Source organism: Nerophis ophidion, linkage group LG15 (genome assembly GCF_033978795.1).
Source record: "Nerophis ophidion isolate RoL-2023_Sa linkage group LG15, RoL_Noph_v1.0, whole genome shotgun sequence".
Lineage (NCBI taxonomy): Eukaryota > Metazoa > Chordata > Actinopteri > Syngnathiformes > Syngnathidae > Nerophis > Nerophis ophidion.
The window spans coordinates 38,933,555-38,955,534 of NC_084625.1; the positions used below are offsets into that span (position 1 = coordinate 38,933,555).

The following is a 21,980-nucleotide window of genomic DNA, read 5'->3' on the forward strand; positions in this document are numbered from 1 at the left end:
TATTTCGCAGCGTGTCCTGACGGCGAGCGATGGAAGAGGAGCTTGTCGGAAAATTGGCCGTTGTGCGAGCGAAGCTGTGAGGACGTGTACTCTCCAACTCCTGTCAACTGCAGCAACTCCTGGGAGGGCTGTGTGTGTCAGGAGGGGCTTTATCGTAACAAGGAGGGGCTTTGTGTCATCCCTGCTTTCTGCCCCTGCCATGACCAGGGCATCGTGCGGGAGGTATACACACACACACACACACACACACACACACACACACACTCTCTCACACAAAGCATGTAACTATTGTGGTGTATCAGTGAAGCTCATCATACATCAGTGTTGATGCTCCCTCCTATTATCATTAACTGGTAAAGAAGGCATAAGACAATGAGTGATATCACATGACATTCCCTCCACCATCAATGAATGATTCATGAATTGAAAGCCAGCACTCTGACCGCACCCGGGCAAGCCTGCCAGGAATAATTGATGAAGAAAAGGATATTATAAGATTCTAAGTATTAATCATACTCAGACAAGAGGTCACATCCCCCTTTCTTGATCACTCTTTTCAAGCCTCTCATTTTTACTTTCAATTTTTTCCCCTCTCATCAGTGGAACCCGTTTATGTCGACGCCACTCTGACTGGCTGCCTACTAGGCATGCATAAAAACTCTGCTCGGACTCTATTTACATGTATGGTGTTCCTTCCCTTTGGGAATTTAGTGTCAGTTATTGAATGCATTCCTACTGCCTTCAGGTAAGAGAAAATCGGAGGTTGTTACAGTCTGTTTGTGTCTTACAAAAACATTACATTGTAAAAAAAAAAAGGCTGTAGATTTTACATTAAAAGTATCAGCTCAATTGCCAGAATTTTACAGAAAAAATAGTGTGATACTGTTTTTTTTCTCGAGAGCAGGGGTGTCAAACTGAAATACAGAGTGGGCCAAAATTTTAAACTGAACAAAGCCGCGGGCCAAGGTTGAACAAATTATCCTTTTAATAGGGACCCAAACAAGTTTTACATTGAATATTGAACAAGCAAGGCTTATATAACTTTATAGTGACATGCAAAATCGAGGTTCAGATAATAATAATAATGAAAAAATATCAATGGCATACATACTTGCCAACCCTCCGGGATTTTCCGGTAGACTCCCGAATTTCAGCGCCTCTCCCCAAAACCTCCCGGGACAAATTTTCTCTCGAAAATTTCCCGAAATTCAGGCGGACCTGAGTGAGGACAGCCTGTTTTCACGTCTGCTTTCCCACAATATAAACAGCGTGTCTGCCCAATGACGTTATAACTTTAGGATGATCGAGGGCGAGTTCTTGGTTTCTTATGTGGGTTTATTGTTAGGCAGTTTCATTAACGTCCTCCCAGCCCGGTAACAACACACAACAGCAGTCACGTTTTCGTCTACCGTAAAGCAGTTCATCTGCCGTAAACAGCAATGTTGTGACACTCTTAAACAGGGAAATACTGCCATCTACTGTACATGCATATGTGACAATAACATCTCCAGCTTTTAGAGAGTGCAGTGCACAACTGCGCACACAACAAGGAGACGAAGATGGAAGATTCCGGACTCTAGTGCATTTGATGAAAGCAGTTTTGTGCGTGCCACACAGCAATGCATCATCAGAGAGGGTGTTCAGCATGGCTAGAAAAATAGTGACAGAGAATAGAACAAGGACGAACAATTCAACCCTTAACTCAGCAATGAGTAGATGAGTGTTATGTCTGTGTATATGTGTAAATAAATGAACACTGAAATTCAAGTATTTCTTTTATCTATATATTTGGAATACTTGACTTGGTAAATTATAGCTGTAAATATTCTCCTCCCCTCTTAACCACGCCCCCAACCATGCCCCCACTCCGCCCCGACCACGCCCCCCACCTCCCGAAATCGGAGGTCTCAAGGTTGGCAAGTATGATGGCATATCAAATAAAATTCAAATAAAAATTGAATGCCTCTTTTCTATTTGCTGCCTTCTGAGGTAAATATCAAAATAAACGTTTTCCACAGGCTAATAATACATTTGAAAATAAAATAATAATGAATGAATTAAACTTTCAAGCCTTCAAGTAGCAAGAGAAAGTGCATGAAGAAAATGTTAACTATTGCTCAGTTTGCTAAACTGATTTGCTTTAACACTGAATATGGAACAAGCAACGCTTATACAACTTAATAGCGCAAAATCAACTTTCAAAAAACAAACAAAAAAACATCAATGATTTATTAAATCAAATTTAAATAAAAAATGTAATGCCTTTTTTCTATTTGCAGCCTTCTGAGTAAAATATGTACATGAACTTTTTCCACAGTCTAATACATTTGAAAATAAAATAACAATGAATAAATCAACCATTCAGGCCTTTTTACTGCTCAGTTTGCGACACACTGATCTAATCTGATGTGGCCAAGCCAGATACCTGGCATCTTTTCTGGGATGCTAGTTCATTAATGTTGGGGGCTCAGGCTTTGAGCTGAGGCAACCTTCATTATTGAACTAAGGTGTTCATCAGTCAGACGTATCCTGTGAGACGTTTTCGTCATCTTAATTGAGGAGAAAAGTTGCTCCTATAGATAAGTGCTGCCGAACGGAGCTGAGACATTGTGTCATGGATGACTAGTGGAAACTCCGGCGCCAAAAGCATCATACAAACCCCGTTTCCATATGAGTTGGGAAATTGTGCTGAATGTGAATATAAACGGAATACAATGATTTGCAAACCATTTTCAACCCATATTCAGTTGAATGCACTACAAAGACAAGATATTTGATGTTCAAACTCATAAACTTTATTTTTTTTGCAAATAATAATTAACTTAGAATTTCATGGCTGCAACATGTGCCAAAGTAGTGGGGAAAGGGCATGTTCACCACTGTGTTACATCACCTTTTCTTTTAACAACACTCAATAAATGTTTGGGAACCGAGGAAACTAATTGTTGAATATTTGAAAGTGGAATTCTTTCTTATTCTTGTTTTATGTAGCGATTTAGTCGTTCAACAGTGCAGGGTCTCCGCTGTCGTATTTTACGCTTCATAATGCGCCACACCTTTTCGATGGGAGACAGGTCTGGACTGCAGGCGGGCCAGGAAAGTACCCTCACTCTTTTACTACGAAACCACGCTGTTGTAACACGTGGCTTGGCACATATGTTGCTCCAAAACCTGTATGGACCATTCAGCATTAATGGTGCCTTCACACATGTGTAAGTTACCCATGCTTTGGGCACTAATACACCCCCATACCATCACAGATGCTGGCTTCTGAACTTTGCGCCTATAACAATCCGGATGGTTATTTTCCTCTTTGTTCCGGAGGACACCACATCCACAGTTTCCAAATATAATTTGAAATGTGGACTCGTCAGACCACAGAACACTTTTCCACTTTGTATCAGTCCATCTTACGTGAGCTCCGGCCTAGCGAAGCCAGCGGCATTCCTTGGTGTTGTTGATGAATGGGTTTTGCTTTGGATAGCAGAGTTTTAACTTGCATTTAAAGATGTAGCAACCAACTGCAGTTACTGACAGTGGTTTGCTGAAGTGTTCCTGAGCCCATGTAGTGATATCCTTTACACACGGATGTCGGTTTTGATGCAGTACCGCCTGAGGGATCAAAGGTCCGTAATATCATCACTTATGTGCAGTGATTTCTCCAGATTCTCTGATCCTTTTGATGATTTTACGGACCGTAGATGGTAAAATCCCTAAATTCCTTGCACTAACTCGTTTAGATATGTTGTTCTGAAACTGTTCGACAATTTGCTTACAAATTGGTGACCCATCCTTGTTTGTGAATTACTTAGCATTTCATGGAAGCTGCTTTTATACCCAATCATGGCACCCACCTGTTCCCAATTAGCCTGCACACCTGTGAGATGTTCCAAACAAGTGTTTGATGAGCATTTCTTAACTTAATCAGTATTTTTTGCCACCTTTCCCAACTTCTTTGTCCCGTGTTGCTGGCATCAAATTTTAAAGTTAATGATTATTTGCACAAAAAAAATGTTTATCAGTTTGAACATCAAATATGTTTTCATAGTAGTGTAGCCGAGTGTCCTGGGTTCGCATAATTTGGGTACTGATAAAATAAAATAATAAAAGGGAGTCATGAGAGCAGGTCCGGTCTCCACCACTTTATTGTTCCCTTCTTTAAACCTATCTCCATACACATATCTCACCTTCTTCAACAACCCACCTTTATATAGACCTCTTACGTCACAGCCTTACGGCAACACTGGAGGGACACCCTGAACTGTTTGTTACATACGTCCCCCCCTCAATTAGAAACGTCCCCGTTTCATCACAAACAAAATAGATAACAAACAAGGGGAAATAGAACAGAGAAAAGAAAAAAAAATTCAAAATTCACAATAAATCAACAATATATTTTTTTACGTCGTATTGCAAAAACATGCAAAAACTCCCAGATGCGAAGGATGTCACTCCAATCGCCCCATTTGTAAGATAGTTCAATTATGTGGAGGAGGTCGCCCCCAGCGAGATGGTCAGATGGTGCGCAGGAGGTTACCCCAATCACCCCCTGCGAGATAGTCCGATTGTGCGCAGGAGGTCGCCCCAGTGACCCCCTGCAAGATAGTCTGTTTGTGAGATAGTTCGTTTATGACGCTCCATCATGCCATCAGACTTGGGGTTATAGGCAGTGGTGCACGTCCTTTTTTTTCAAGCAACGTACAGAGTCTAATTGAAGGGGAAACACCCTGGGGCCCCCATGGGACCCTCCGGGCCACATCCAGAACGTCCATGACCACCCTCTGGGTGGGCCGACAAACCTGGGACCCGCCCACGGGGACGATAAGGGCACCGACGGGTCCGACACGCTCTGTACTTCTCACGCCACCGTCGGCTGTCTCTCAGCGCAAAGGGCCAGCAGCAAGACGGCGGGAACGCCTCCGCAACCCGGCTGGTTGCCACGCCCGCAGCAAACACCTCCACGCTCTCCCCCGGAGCACGCACACTCGCCGACAGGTTGGCCCCGAACCGGTCCATTAATTGTCTTTGTTTAAAAGCTGCCCCCAGTCTCCCACGGGACGAGTCGGGAGGATCCGAAAATCCTCACCAGCTCCTGGTTGCAGTCGGCTCCCTCCGTCGGTGAAAGGAGCGGTTAAACAAAAAGTCCGCTTTCGACATTCATGCCGTGTGAGTGTCCGTTAAACAGCGCCTCCGGGCTTAAAAAGAGTTGTGGTCACCACACCACGTGTCCGCAAAATGGCCGGGAAGCTTAGCAGCTAACTCGAAACTCACGTGTCCCGTGTAAAACTTTCTTCTTCTTTTTTTTCAACACAACAGTTAAAATAATCCCACCGCTGCCACCAATTTAGCCGAGTGTCCTGGGTTCGCATAATTTGGGTACTGATAAAATAAAATAATAAAAGGGAGTCATGATAGCAGGTCCGGTCTCCACCACTTTATTGTTCCCTTCTTTACACCTATCTCCATACACATATCTCACCTTCTTCAACAACCCACCTTTATATAAACCTCTTACGTCACAGCCTTACGGCAACACTGGAGGGACACCCTGAACTGTTTGTTACAGTAGCAGGGAATAAGCGGTAGAAAATGGATGGATGGATATTCAACTAAATATGGGATGAAAATGATTTGCAAATCATTGTATTCCGTTTGTATTTACATTTAACACAATTTCCCAACTCATATGGACACGGGGTTTGTACTTTGACTTCAGCGTGTCATCACACTGGAGTTAAATGAGCTCCATTTGGAGGTTAGTTGGTGTTTTTTCCCACATCAACTGCGAAGGAATTTTTAAGCAGTTCAAATCTACATTTCTGACCATCAAAGTCGCCAAATCGCCGGCTAAACTCAGCGCCGAGTACACTGAGTTTTTCAGCAAACTGTGCGCACGCGGCGGTAGAGATCTGTGTTTTATGGTCTGGCAGCACGGGAAATGGCCAAGGTTTCTTGCAGCAGCTGATTCTCCCACAGGCAGAGTTTAGTTTTAAAAGCTCTCACTGACTAGTACATATCTCTGATAATGCGGCCCCGCCCCTCTAGCTGCAGGTTCAGCGCATCAAGATGGCTTGAGATGTCACACAGAAAGCAAGATTGAGATGGTCGGGGTTTGGTGGTAGCGGGGGTGTATATTGTAGCGTCCCGGAAGAGTTAGTGCTGCAAGGGTTTTCTGGGTATTTGTTCTGTTGTGTTTATGTTGTGTTGCGGTGCGGATGTTCTCCCGAAATGTGTTTTGTCATTTTTTTTTGGTACGGGTTCACAGTGTGGCGCATATTTGTAACAGTGTTAAAGTTGTTTATACGGCCACTCTCAGTGTGACATGTATGGCGGTTGATCAAGTATGCCTTGCATGCTTATGCGTGTGTAAAAGCCGCATATGTTAAGTGACTTTGCCGGCCCGCTGTTTGTATGGAGGAAAAGCGGAGGTGACGACAGGTTGTAGGGAAGGTTAAAAGCAGTGCCTTTAAGGCACGCCCCCAATATTGTTGTCCGGGTGGAAATCAGGAGAAATTCTGGAGAATGGTTGCCCCTGCAGATTTTCGGGAGGGGCGTTGAACTTCGGGAGTCTCCTGGGAAAATTGGGAGGTTTGGCAAGTATGAGTATTAGCAGGGGATGTGGTGTTACAGCGGCACCGCAGCTGTATAATACTGGGGGGCCAGCACCAATGTTACTTTGATATTGCCTCAAGGGCCAAACAAAATTACACGGCAGACCAAATTTGGCCCGCGGGCCAGATCTGGCATAGCCTATCTATGGCCCCGAGATGACATTTGATTAGTATTAAAACCAGCCCGCGGACTACAGCCACCTGCTGCTGTTTTGCACGCACCTATACTCCATCAGTGTTGGCGCGAGGAATTTTCAAAATGGGGTCCCAGGAACCCCATCAAATCATAAAAATGGGGTCCCGCAGTAAGTTTTTGGGGTCCCACTTTTTTGTAAGCGTTTTGAAAACAAGCCCCTAGTGGCTGACAGCTTTGGCGTGGATGCCCGCCCCCTAACCCCTCGTTGAAAGTCTGGAGTTGTATGTTGTAATATCTACATGTGCCTTGCTATTGCGGTTTTTTCCCACTCCAGACTGGGCTCCCCCCCAATAGGAGCCCAGTTTGAGATCGACTTTTTTTTTGTACTCATCCTCCCCAGCGTTGAACTTTTTCCCACCTTTCACAGTGGCGACCCATCATCATTCCTGTTCTCTAATTCCGCACAATGTACGTCTAATATTGAGCAGGTTTGTACTGAAAATAAAATGTCATTGTATATGTGCAATGACAATAAAGATCCATCAATCCAAGAAAATATTCATCGTCTCTTAGCTGCAGCCAATTGATTTAAGATCAACCAACTGCAGGTGTGCACTTTTGTCCGACTCTAAACACTGTTTTGATGATTTTAATATCCAATATCAATATTTGATTGGGACACCCCTAGTGTAGCGTAGATACTGTATATACCTTGTGGTTATTAGACTTAGACTTAGACTTAGACAAACTTTAATGATCCACAAGGGAAATTGTTCAACACAGTTGCTTGGTTACAATGATGGAAAGTGTAAAAATGGAAAGAACAATACAGGTATAAATAGACTAGGTATAGCAATGTAAAATATAACATATCTGCGAATATATACAATATATACTTAATATGTGTACAGTATATTATATATACAGATATAATATAATATGTCTATAACATATATATACCAATTGCTATGTACACTATCACAGTATATTTGGCAGCCCCAGCATAAAAACATAGAGTAAGTCCAGCAGAAAATAGAATATAGACATTAAAATTAAAATTAAACATTAAAAACAAAGAGAAGTAGCTGACATAGAAGGTAGCTGACATTATCTTCTGGTTTATGAAATGCAAGAGAGTAGGCTGACACTGCTAGGGGCGGCATGGCGTAGTGGGTAGAGCGGCCGTGCCAGAAACCTGAGGGTTGCAGGTTCGCTTCCCACCTATTGACATCCAAAAAAACGCTGCCGTTGTGTCCTTGGGCAGGACACTTCACCCTTGCCCCCGGTGCCGCTCACACTGGTGAATGAATGATGAATGAATGATTGGTGGTGGTCGGAGGGGCCGTAGGCGCAAACTGGCAACCACGCTTCCGTCAGTCTACCCCAGGGCAGCTGTGGCTACTGATGTAGCTTACAACCACCAGGTGTGAATGAATGATGGGTTCCCACTTCTCTGTGAGCGCTTTGATTATCTAACAATAGAAAAGCGCGATATAAATCTAATCCATTATTATTATTATTATTATTATTATCAGACCCGTGCACTCCCTTATTAGTTGTAGAATCCAGATTAATACTGCCATGCTTTTATTTTGAAGCTTACTTCAAAGTGAGTGAGTGTGTGCACGTTTTAACGTTGCGTAATTAGACAGTAGGTATGTTGCTGCTTACTTATAATAATAAAGGTAACAATACTTAAACACTTGCCAACATAAACGTAACATTTTTCACAGAAATTACCCCTTTGACTCTCATAGTTTATGTTGACATAAGTGGTTGAACATGTATGTTGACGTCAATCAAAGCGGGCACTTTTTAGTGATAATACCAACAGTATGTTGGTATTATTGTGTTGTTGACATAAGCGGGTTCACCATAAGCAGGTTCCAGCTCATGTGTGTACTTTATTCCTTTTGATTTATTTTTCTTTGCTTCCTGTTTTCCTCCTTTTAGGTTTTCTCTCTCACATTATGACACATGGTGGGCCATCATACTAAACACCTACTGTAAAAAGTATTAAAATCTGCTAAATGATCTATTACTTCGGTATTACTAACACACACATGTCAGAGTCATAACAACAGTTCATTATACCTTCTTTTGTAACAGTAAGTTACAGTAAATGGAACAAAGTCAGTGAACTCAATGATCCCAAACTATACCAGAAGCCGTGCTGTACTTTAAAAAATGATTGAAATAGAATTAAGTGGAAATATTAATGTTGCATATTTGTTTCTCTGTGTGTGCGTGTGTGTGTGTGTGTCCAGGCAGGATCAGAGTGGGAAGATGGCTGCCTGTCATGTCGTTGTGTGAACGGGAACAAACTTTGTCAGCCAAGGTGTCCTGAAGTTCACTGTGACGAGGTAAAACACTCACTAGTCAAGTCAAGTCAAGTCAGCTTTATTTGTCAATTTCTTTACATGTAAAGGAATCTAAATTTTGTTTCGCACTCTCCCATGCGTAGACAAAAAGAAAAGAAAACACAACAGTAAAGTGCAACGTAAATATGCCTACCTACTAAAATGACAGTATATATAGTTCCTGTAGTTTTTAAATAGGATATGGCTGTAAACAATGAGTGTTTCATCAGTAGTGCAAATGCTTATGATATAGCAGCAGATGTGTGCAATTTTGCATAGTCATTTTTCCTGTGGGTCATGGGGTTTAGAGTTCAGGTTGTTCCGGGGAGGGGGATTTCAAAGTCCTGACAGCCTGTTGGATCGTGCTGAGGATTGAGGGGGGGGGCGCGGGGGGCGAGAGAGAGTTCAGCAGCCTAACAGCCTGGTGGTGAAAGCTGTTGGTGAGTCTGGTGGTGCGAGAGCGGAGGCTCTTGTATCTTCTTCCAGAGGGAAGGAGGCTGAACAGGTTGTGTGCGGGGTGGCTTGCGTCACTCACAATTGTGAGTGCTTTGCGGGTGAGGCGGGTGTTGTATAAGTCCTGAAGAGATGGGAGTGGTGCACCAATGATTTTCCCAGCTGTTTTCACAATGCGCTGCAGGTCTCTTCTGTTGTATTGAGTGTAGCTCCCGCCCAACACAGTGATGCAGTTAGAAAGGATGTTTTTATGGTGCCTCTGTAAAAAGTGGTCAGGAAGGGTGGTGGAGCACTTGCCCGCTTTAGTTTTCGCAGGAAGTAGAGTCGCTGTTGGGCCTTCTTCACCAGTGATGCGGTGTTAGTAGTCCATGACAGGTCCTCACTGATGTGCACCCTCAGGAATTTGGTGCTCCTTACTCTCTCCACTGCAGCACCATCGATGGTCAGTGGCAGGTGTCACTAGCATCACCAATGAATACACACATGGTCATGAATATGTTACAATTGTCGATCAGATTCATTTTCGCAACACAAAAACCGACAGCGACATGAAAATAATAAATGACATACATAGTTCGTAAATGTTGATACACAAATGAACGTGTCCTTTTGAGTCCTTTGGAGAAGTTTGTTCAATCACCACCCCCAAAAGTGACCAAAATTTACATTATTGGGCTGTAACATTTTAAAGTTTTTTATATCATTTTTCATAAAAAGTGTATAGAATGAGCTCGGTTGCAGCAACCCAATTTCATGAGGTTAGTTGTTGACCCTTAACACCTGACTAAATTGAGTTCCCAAGCTATTACGATCGGGTCACAAAGTAGCGATTTTGTGTTCTCACGATGCGGATGGACAGGTAGCAGCAGTCTTTTAATACCCAGAAGCAAAGCAAAACAGTAAAAAGGCTGTGCCGCTGGGAAGTGCATGTGACGCTCAAGGAAAAAAAAAGTGAAGCTCTTACAGTAGCGTAACGTTAACATGAAACAGGTTATATGAGTAAGATTAAAGGCCTACTGAAATGAGATTTTCTTATTTAAACGGGGATAGCAGGTCCATTCTATGTGTCATACTTGATCATTTCGCGATATTGCATATTTTTGCTGAAGGGATTTAGTAGATAACATCGACGATAAAGTTTGCAACTTTTGGTCGCTAATAAAAAAGCCTTGCCTTTACCGGAAGTAGCAGACGACGTGCGCGTGACGTCACTGGTTGTAGGTCTCCTCACATCCTCACATTGTTTATAATGTGAGCCTTCAGCAGCAAGAGCTATTCGGACCGAGAAAGTGACAATTTCGTGGATGAGGAAAGTTAGAGTGAAGCACAAAAAAATTGAAAGAAGAAAAAGCGACGGCTCCAGTCGGCGGCTGTGGGACCGTTTCAGATGTAATTAGACACATTTACTATGATAATTCTGGAAGATCCCTTATCTGCTTATTGTTTTAATAATGTTTTAGTGAGATTGTAAAGTCATACCTGAAAGTCGGATGGCTGCGGTGAACGCCAGTGTCTCTCAGAGAAGCCAATGGAGGAGCCATTGTGTTAAAGCTTCACAACAAACAAAGAAACACAGGCTGGGTTTCGGTGCTAAGGGCATTGTTCTTTATCGTCTCCATTATTAATTGAACAAATTGCAAAAGATTCAGCAACACAGATGTCCAAATTACTGTGTAATTTGTGCGATGAAAAGAGACTGCTTTTAGCCGTGTGTGGTGCTGGGGTAATATGTCCCCTCAAACCCGAGACGTCACATGCACGCGTCATCATACGCGTCATCATTCCGCGACGTTTTCAACAAGAAACTCCGCGGGAAATTTAAAATTGTAATTTAGTAAACTAAACCGGCCGTGTTGGCATGTGTTGCAATGTTAATATTTCATCATTGATATATAAACTATCAGACTACGTGGTCGGTAGTAGTGGGTTTCAGCAGGCCTTTAACATGAAACATAACAATCGCATGGAGTGAGCAGCAAGAAAGTCTTAAGCATGGCAGAAAAGATACACACAACTGTCGCATGTAGCGAACAAAAATCCCGCAAGGACTGGCAGGGTGAGATGGATGGATAAAAGAGGAGTGATTCGTGGCGGCCACAGGTGGAGACACGAATCAACAGAACAGAAACAGGTACATGACCTCAGGCGCTCCTAGCAACAAAATGGTAAATGGGTTATACTTGTATAGCGCTTTTCTACCTTCAAAGTACTCAAAGCGCTTTGACACTATTTCCACATTCACACACTGATGGCGGGAGCTGCCATGCAAGGCACTCACCAGGACCCATCAGGAGCAAGGGTGAAGTGTCTTGCCCAAGGACACAACGGACGCGACTAGGATGGTAGAAGGTGGGGATTGAACCAGCAACCCTCAGATTGCTGGCACAGCCACTCTACCAACTTCGCCACGCCATCCCCAACATAAACAAAGGAGGACTAGGAATACTGGCAACATAAATACACACTAAACCAACACAAAACATGAGCAGAAAGGACTAATCCTGTCAATGTTCAATGATCAAATTTAGCTGTTAGATATATACCGTATTTTTCGCAGTACAAGTCGCTCCGGAGTATAAGTCGCACCTGTCGAAAATGCAGAATAAAGAAGGAAAAAAAACATATATAAGTCACACAGGAGTATAAGTCGCATTTTTGGGGGAAATTTATTTCATAAAACCCAACACCAAGAATAGACATTTGAAAGGCAATTTAAAATAAATAAAGAATAGTGAACAACAGGCTGAATAAGTGTATGTTATATGACGTATAAATAACCAACTGAGAAGGTGCCTGGTATGTTAACGTAACATATTATGGTAAGAGTCATTCAAATAACTATAACATATGGAACATGCTATACGTTTACCAAACAATCTGTCACTCCTAATCGCTAAATCCCATGAAATCTTATACGTCTAGTCTCTTACGTGAATGAGCTAGATAATATTATTTGATATTTTACTGTAATGTGTTAATAAGTTCACAAACTATGAAAAAAACTGCGACTTATTGTCCGAAAAATATGGTATGTGTAGAGGACCAACATGTACAAAACTGCCTGTAAGGCTGACTAAAAGTCACCAAAAACCTAAAAATGGTAAAAATATATTCAGATTCGTATCACCTGGTTGAAAAAAAATTTTTTCACACAATTTGGAGTAAAGTTGTGCTTACATATGACACAGACCTTGGCCACACCTCGGCTCACAAAGGCTTGCAAAGTGTTTTCATGAATGCATTATTTCACAGACACAAAGTTTGGAGGGGTGGCGTGTTGGTGCACTGTGGAGAACCTAAAAATGTGCCGATTTATCAAAGTACACATTTTAATTTTTATGTCTAAAAACTATTTGTATGTAACATTTTAGATAAAAGAAGGTGCGGTAAAGCATGTTGAATTTAAAGGTGGATACAAAGAGTCAAATCATGGATAAAGTTACATCACAGATTAATTTCTGTATTGAATTTTCACAAACATTTTACATCATGCTGACATTATCACCATGGCGATATTAGAATATTATTATATAATATCGATTGTTACCATCGACTAATTTGATCCGGTAGTTGGTGACAACAAAACAACATTCCAAAGTTAGCAAAAGTATCATTTGTGGGGATTGAAAACTAATAAGAGTAACTGTATGCTCATAATTAGGGTAACTTTATGCTCATGGCCCTGACACTGTTCACACTAGTAGAGACTGTAATGATAAAAATATTTTTATTATTGATGACATATTTAACATATGTGATGGGGAGCTGGATAATCTTTTTATAAATTGCAAAAAGGAAAGTGGAGTGGGGATGAGACATGCATATTGTGTCATATACCCTCAACCCATATAATTGAAAATTTGATCCTTACTGAAATTGATACTTATCAAATACATTAAACCAGGGGTGCCCACACTTTTTCTGCAGGCGAGCTACTTTTCAATTGACCAACTCGAGGGGATCTACCTCATTTATATATATAATTTATATTTATTTATTTATGAAAGAGACATTTTTGTAAACAAGTTAAATGTGTTTAATGATAATACAAGCATGTGTAACACATAGATGTCTTTCTTTCACGAAGACAAGAATATAAGTTGGTGTATTACCTGATTCTGATGACTTGCATTGATTGGAATCAGACAGTAATCAATCAATCAATCAATCAATTGATTGATTGATTGATGATTTAATTTTAAACTCCAGTCTCTGCGCCAACTTTCTGAGGGATTGCTTGTGCACGCCAGTTTTCTGAGACTCTGTATTTAGTTAGCGCGGGCAGCATGAAGCAGGGCTTTTATTGTGAAGATAGGAAATGTGCAGTCGGCCTTTAGAGTTTTGACGGAAGGTACAGCGCGAAAGTCTGTTGAAATAAAAAGTAATAATAATGATCTTGCAGCAGCCAGCGTCATCTCACGAGACCCTCCGGTACCGTGAATGTCATTTAAGTGACGTCTTGGTGAAGATTGATGATCACTAATTTTTAGGTCTATTTTTTTTAAGAGCTTGGCTCGAGATCGACTGACACACACCCCGCGGTCGACTGGTAGCTCGCGATCGACGTAATGGGCACCCCTGCATTAAACAGTCATAACTAAAAAAATTATGATAAAAAATCAAGTGCTTTCTTTTTATGTATGTTTTTGTCAGGATGCTAATACTCATGTTTACTCATACATAACATTTACTCTCTGTTGCCATCAATCCAATCCAATCCACTTTATTTATAAAGCACATTTAAACAACAGGTACGTTTCCAAAGTGCTGCACAGCCATGTTAAAAACAATATTAAAAAACAATATTATGACTGAATAAAAACAAAAAATAAATAAAAATAAAACCAATATAAAAACAATATAAAAATAAATATGATTAAAACAATTTTAAAGGGCAAAATAAATTAAAACAGTAAAATAGAAATCAAAGTGTATAAAAAACACAGAGGACAACAGAGGACAGAGAACCACACAACTCGCGTAGTGTTAAAAGCCAAAGAATAAAAGTGGGTCTTAAGACGAGACTTAAAACACTCCACTGTGGGAGCAGTTTGAACATGGAGCGGCAGAGTGTTCGAGAGCTTAGGGCCGACCACAGAGAAGGCCCTGTCTCACCTAGTTTTAAGTCTGGTCTTGGGCACCACGAGCTGGAACTGGCTCTCGGACCTCAGAGCAAGCGCAGGAGTGCAAATTTGGATGAGGTCCGAGATATACTGAGGTGCCAGTCCATGTAAAGATTTAAAAACAAACATCAATGTTTTAAAAACAATTCTAAAATGAACAGGGAGCCAGTGCAAACTCTGAAGAATTGGGGTTATATGCTGGCGTTTCCTGGCCCCTGTTAAAAGTCGTGCTGCCGCGTTCTGGACTAACTGCAACCGGGAGAGAGCTTTTTGGCTAATGCCAGCATAAAGTGCATTGCAGTAGTCCAGGCGACTTGAAATAAAAGCATGCATGACTTGTTCAAAAAGGTTAAAAGATAAAAACGGTTTAACCTTTACTAAAAGACGAAGGTGATAAAAACACAATTTTAAAACGCAATTGACTTGTTTGTCAAGTTTAAAATCGCTGTCTATAGTGACGCCAAGGCTGGTGACTTTGGGACGCACATAATTTTTCAATGGTCCCAAGTCAGTGAGGGCCGGACCAAAAACTGAAATTTCCATTTTTCCCTCATTCATTATTAAACAATTCTGTGCTAACTAAGCCTTGACGTCACATAGACAGTTGAGAAGGGGTGTCAGGGGGCCGTGGCTTTTTGAAATTGGCATATAAATTTGGCAGTCATCTGCATAAAAGTGATAAAACACTCCATGTTTTTTAAAAATCTCTCTAAGAGGGAGGAGATAAAGAGCGAACAGGATGGGGCCTACAATAGATCCCTGGGGGAAAACCACAGTAAATCGGGGCAGAAGAGGGGGGGGCGTCCCCCAGCCTGACAGAGAAGGACCTCTCTGACAGGTAGGATCTGAACCACTGTAATGCAGTCCCCCTGACACCCACACAGTCTCTCAAGCCAAAACACAGTGCTATTGCTAATGCTAATGCTAGCCTGTTGTTGTGGATGTAATCACCGCTTACAGGGATTCATTGTTGCGTCTTAAGCATCTTCATTTAAAATTAATTTGACAACTTCTATATTGTGGGTTCTTCCGAGGATGTCGTAGTCGTAATGGTTTGTACAGTCCTTTGAGACATTTGTGATTTAGGGCTATATAAATAAACATTGATTGATTGATTGATGATTTAATTTTAAACTCCAGTCTTGAAATAACTGATCAATCCTTGTGTGTGGTTTTATTTAACATTAAAACATGCAAACTTAAAGGGGAATATTATCACCAGACCCATGTAAGCGTCAATATATATCCTGACGTTGCAGAAAAAAGACCAAATATTTTTTTAACCGATTTCCGAACTCTAAATGGGTGAATTTTGGCGAATTAAACACCTTTCTGTTTATCGCTCTCGGAGCGATGACGTCAAAACGTGACGTCACCGAGGTAATAAACCGGCCATTTTCTCAAACACATTACAAACACCAGCTATCAACTCTGTTATTTTCCGTTTTTTCGACTATTTTCTGGAACCTTGGAGACATCATGCCTCGTCGGTGTGTTGTAGGAGGGTGTAACAACACCCGAAGATGCGAAAGTGGCAAGAAATCTGCCGCCAGACCCCCATTGAATGTGCCGGGGTGTCTGCACGTTTTACAGGTGTTTTACCGGAATTTGTAACTCCAGGGGGCGATGTTCCCATGCCGTTTGTTTGATGGTTAAACGGCAAGCAAAGAGGAGGAGAAGAAGAACGCTTGCGTGAATGGCGTAAACTATCCTTAATGCTGAAACGTCAGTTGTCAGAATTTCAGCATTAATAAATTACACATGTTCTTTAAATCAATGACTTACTTTCATTATAGTATGAGTCCATTGTATCAGCTGTTGATTCTCTCTCACGCACATACATTTTCCAATATAGTTTACGCCATTTAAGGATAGTTTACGCCATTTATGCAAGCATTCTTCTTCTCCTCCTCTTTTGCCTTGCCGTTTAACCATCAAACATTTGCACCGATAAAGTCAACAAAATCACAAAGGTGAGTTTTGTTGATGTTATTGACTTACGTGCTAATCAGACATATTTGGTCGCGGCGTGACTGCCAGCTAATCGATGCTAACATGCTATTTAGGCTAGCTGTATGTACATTTGAAAGTATATTCACATCCATCGTTTCCCTCCACCCACTAATGCCAAACAAACAAGTGTTTGATCCAGTGTCACAAAATGCGAAACTTCCGATAGTTGGTCTGCACATTTTACCGGCGATGCTAAGGCAAACATGGCCGAATAGCGTCAATAGCTATTCGCTCAATAGCTTCAGTTTCTTATTCAATTTCGTTTTCGCTATCTGCCTCCATACTCCAACCATCCGTTTCAATACATACGTAATCTGTTAAATCGCTTGAGCCGCTGAAATCCGAGTCTGAATCTGAGCTAATGTCGCTATATCTTGCTGTGCTATTCGCCATTGTTTGTTTGTATTGGCATCACTGGATGACGTCACAGGAAAATGGACAGTGGCTTCGAAGATAGCGAAAATAAGGCACTTTAAAGCTCTTTTTAGGGACGGGTAAAATTTTGAAAAAAACTTCAAAAAATAAAATAAGCCACTTGGAACTGATTTTTATTGGTTTGAACCCTTTTGAAATTGTGATAATGTTCCCCTTTAAAGCAAATATTTGTCCATTGTATGTTTTTTCTTATCTAATTTGCTTTGTTCCTTACTCAGTTTTTTAATAAGATTTTTCTTAGTTTTCTTCAGTTTTTTTTCTAAGTTTTTCTTCAGTTTTTAGTAAAAATTCTTTATAACTGGCAGAATAAATACAATATAAAAAATCAACATCAAATGATATGGAAAAAATCATTTTGATCTTTTTTTGCCATATTATTAACAAAACCAACAAGAACCGAGAGGGAGTAGCTGTGTATGTGATGAAGAACTTAAACTGCAAAGTGGTCTAAAAAATATGTCATTAGCTATTGATTATATCTTAGAATGTATAACCATTGAAATATGTCATGAAAAAAAACGTACTGATCAGTTGTATATATAGATCTCCTAAATCAAACATTGATACGTATGAGAACTGGATTAAGGCAACTTTTACTGAAATTAGTCAAAAAAAATTGTATGTGGAGACTTTAACATTGATCTCTTCAACCATAACAAACAAAAGTCCATAGATGACTTTATAGACACAATATATAGCCTGAGTTTATGTCACGATATCACAGGGCCAAACATAATCTCAGGACACAGCATCACACTTATTGATAATATTTTTACCAAGGATTTTGATAATACCACAAGTGGTCTGCTAATATCCGACATCAGTGATCATTTAACAGTTTTCATAATCTATGATGGAAACTACAAGAAGAGGAACATTGATGACAAAAAGACATTTGAAGAATATGCACAGAACAAAGTATGACATCTTTCAAGAATAATCTGAGATCAAAGTTGGGACAATGTTTACTATGGAAATGATGCAAATGTTTTTTTTTTTTTAATACTTTTGAGATGTTTTATTAGAAACATTGTCCATTGAAACAACTTAGTAAGAAGCAAAAAACAATCAACCATGGATGACAAATCGACTGAATACTGCTTGCAACAAGAACAATACACTGTATATAAAATGTATACCACAAAGATCTACAGGGTAAAAAAACAAATACAAAATGTATAAGAACAAGCTAACTGGCATACTACGAACACATAGGAAAGAATATTACATTGGACCGGAACAAACACAATATGAGAGAAATAAGTTTTATCCTAAATAGTATTAATTAAAATGGTGCTAAGAAGGATTATGCTAAATACTTCTCAGAGAGAAATGTAAAAAATGAAAATGTGAATGAGTAGTTGAAAGCTTCAATAAGTACTTTGTGAACATTGGACATAATCTTGAGGAAAATAATCCAGATCCTGAGTCAATTGAGGATTTAAATGACAATATAGATGACTCGATGTTGCTTGAAGGTGTGACAAGAGGAACTAATCAATGTTATGAAAAAATATAAAACCAAGATCACAACTGATTGTAACGGAATTGATAGGGAAACGATTAGATAAGGTTATTGCAGAGATTTCAGAACCTTTAACATTTACTGTAAATCAGCAACCTATCATTTCAAACAGGCGAATTCCCAGATAGAATGAAAATAGCAAAAGTCGTGGCAATTTATAAAACTGGAGACGAACACCAATGTGCAAATTACAGACCTTTTTTTTTTTTTCCACTTCCAGATTGGACACATTCACAAATGAAAATGAAACACTCACAGACAACCAACAAAGATACAGAGCCAACATTTCAACATCAATCGCATTAAACTCCCGTATTTTTCGGATCATAAGTCGCTCCGGAGTGTACTTCACACTGGCCGCAAATGCATAATAAAGAAGGAAAAAAACATATATCCGTCGCACTGGAGTATAAGTCGCATTTTGGGGGGAAATTTATTTGATAAAATCCAACACCAAGAATAGACATTTGAAAGGCAATTTAAAATAAATAAAGAATAGTGAACAACAGGCTGAATAAGTGTACGTTATATGAAGCATAAATAACCAACTGAGAAGGTGCCTGGTATGTTAACGTAACATATTATGGTAAGAGTCATTCAAATAACTATAACATATAGAACATGCTATACGTTTACCAAACAATCTGTCACACCTAATCGATAAATCCGATGACATCTTCTTCCTCTATGTCGCTTCTAAACAACTGTGCCTACTCCAAAGGTATGCGCCGATTACTCTTGTCGTTTCATTTTTCGTGCCATTTTTGTTCAGCCCTTCTCAGTTTTTATAAGTTACCGCCAACGATGAAATTATCCATTTTAATAGCTATGGCAGTAGCTTATAGCAGATAGCAGTTAGCATTTAATGCAGTTCTGCCATGACCCTCCCCCGCCCGAATTCTTATTGGTTGACGTGTATGTGACGATTGCTGACGTGTGTGTGACGATTGCTGACATTTTCTTTGTCTCTTCCGCGAAAAAGATAAATAATATTATTTGATATTTTACGCTAATGTGTTAATAATTTCACACCTAAGTCGCTCCGGAGTATATGTCACACCCTCGGCCAAACTATTAAAAAAACTGCGACTTATAGTCCGAAAAATACGGTAAATAAGGGAGGAGATAACCATTGCAACAGATAGCAAAAATATGTTGCTGCAGTGTTTATGGATTTTACAAAAGCATTTGAAACAATTATTCATAACACCTTAATGAACAAACTAGAAAGTTATTGAAACACAGGTTTGGTCTTGAACTGGGTTAGGCGCTCCTTAAACATCAGCAAGCAATGCATGAAGTTAGGCACACACGTCAACAGAACTGAAAATATCATGTGGGCTACCTCAGGGATCAATACTAAGACCAAGATTGTTCTATCTTCATATGGACGACATTTATCGTAATTCAGCTCTTTTTCTTTTTAGCGAGGCCTCAATAGTTTAAAAAAAGTTCAACTGTGAGTTTTTTCAGCAAATTAAAACCCCCAAAACACAGCCATAATTGTGTTTGTGTTTCAGTGAGGGTAGCAGCCAACTATTGATTTTTTTGTCCTTTGTTAAAAACAAAACTTTTCTCCACTTTCTACATCGTAGAAAGTGGAGAAAAGTTTTGTAGTTTTGTAGTGCATTCATCTGCCATGAAGTGGACAAATGAGCTGCTTTATGCAAGGTTTACACCTGGAGGACAAGTCGTAAAGGTCTTTGTTTGATTTTCAACTTTCATTTTTCACTGTTGAATGCAGGTTGCGGCTTCACGGTGGCAGAGGGGTTAGTGCGTCTGCCTCACAATACGAAGCTCCTGCACTTCTGGGTTCAAATCCAGGCTCGGGATCTTTCTGTTTGGAGTAGTCATGTTCTCCCTGTGAATGCGTGGGTTCCCTCCGGGTACTCCGGCTTCCTCCCACTTCCAAAGACATGCACCTGGGGATAGGTTGATTGGCAACACTAAATTGGCCCTAGTGTGTGAATGTGAGTGTGAATGTTGTCTGTCTATCTGTGTTGGCCCTGCGATGAGGTGGCGACTTGTCCAGGGTGTACCCTGCCTTCCGCCCGATTGTAGCTGAGATAGGCGCCAGCGCCCCCCGCGACCCCAAAAGGGAATAAGCGGTAGAAAATGGATGGATGGATGGAATGCAGGTTGCGGCTTCACGGTGGCAGAGGGGTTAGTGCGTCTGCCTCACAATACGAAGCTCCTGCAGTTCTGGATTCAAATCCAGGCTCGGGATCTTTCTGTGTGGAGTTTGCATGTTCTCCCCGTGAATGCGTGGGTTCCCTCCGGGTACTCCAGCTTCCTCCCACTTCCAAAGACATGCACCTGGGGATAAGTTGATTGGCAACACTAAAATTGGCCCTAGTGTTTGAATGTGAGTGTGAATGTTGTCTGTCTATGTGTGTTGGCCCTGCGATGGTATAGCGACTTGTCCAGGGTGTACCCTGCCTTCCGCCCGATTGTAGCTGAGATAGGCGCCAGCGCCCCCCGCGTCCCCGCAAGGGAATAAGCGGTAGAAAATGGATGGATGGATGGAATGCAGGTTGCGGCTTCACGGTGGCAGAGGGGTTAGTGCGTCTGCCTCACAATACGAAGCTCCTGCAGTTCTGGGTTCAAATCCAGGCTCGCGATCTTTCTGTGTGGAGTTCGCATGTTCTCCCCGTGAACGGTGGGTTCCCTCCGGGTACTCCGGCTTCCTCCCACTTCCAAAGACATGCACCTGGGGATAGGTTGATTGGCAACACTAAAATTGGCCCTATTTTGATATTATTTGTATTTTATCTGGTTTCAGACTTCTTAAAACACGTTTTGCAATGAGTGTTAGATAAGCCAAAATAAAAGAATGTGAGCAAAACCTAAACAAGTTCAGTTTTTACCAAAGGCAGCCATTATAAATGAAGCTTTCAACACATACACACCATGGACAGCTACAATTAAACAGTGAATCAAGGCTATAGAGCGCTACTTGCAAATTGTTTACAGGGACGCATTCTCACAAGACGGAAAGTTAAATCATAAAAATTCAATCTTTCCCGAACCAAAAACTATGCATGATTTATCCAGAAGAGTCTTGATACCAATTTCCTTGACGCAGTCACACACAAAGAGTTGTAGGCATCCATGCTTTCCCAAGTTTTCATCTGTTTTGTCATGTAGAATGACATTTGGCCTACCAGATAGTTCTCAACAAATCTTTTTTTGACAACGTATAAGGATCTGTTTTATTACATAGGTATATTTTTTCTGCTTGTACAGTGGGGCAAAAAGTATTTAGTCAGCCACCGATTGTGCAAGTTCTCCCACTCAAAATGATGACAGAGGTCTGTAATTTTC

The 21,980-nt window shown here is 40.8% G+C and overlaps 1 protein-coding gene across 1 annotated transcript in view; it reads left to right on the plus strand.

Moving 5' to 3' along the window:
• sspo (SCO-spondin) overlaps window positions 1-21,980 on the plus strand; it is a 391,512-nt gene that overhangs the window by 307,930 nt on the left and 61,602 nt on the right. The window contains 2 exon segments of the mRNA XM_061922415.1: window positions 11-222; window positions 9,015-9,110. Coding sequence (XP_061778399.1) covers window positions 11-222; window positions 9,015-9,110 — 308 coding nt within the window.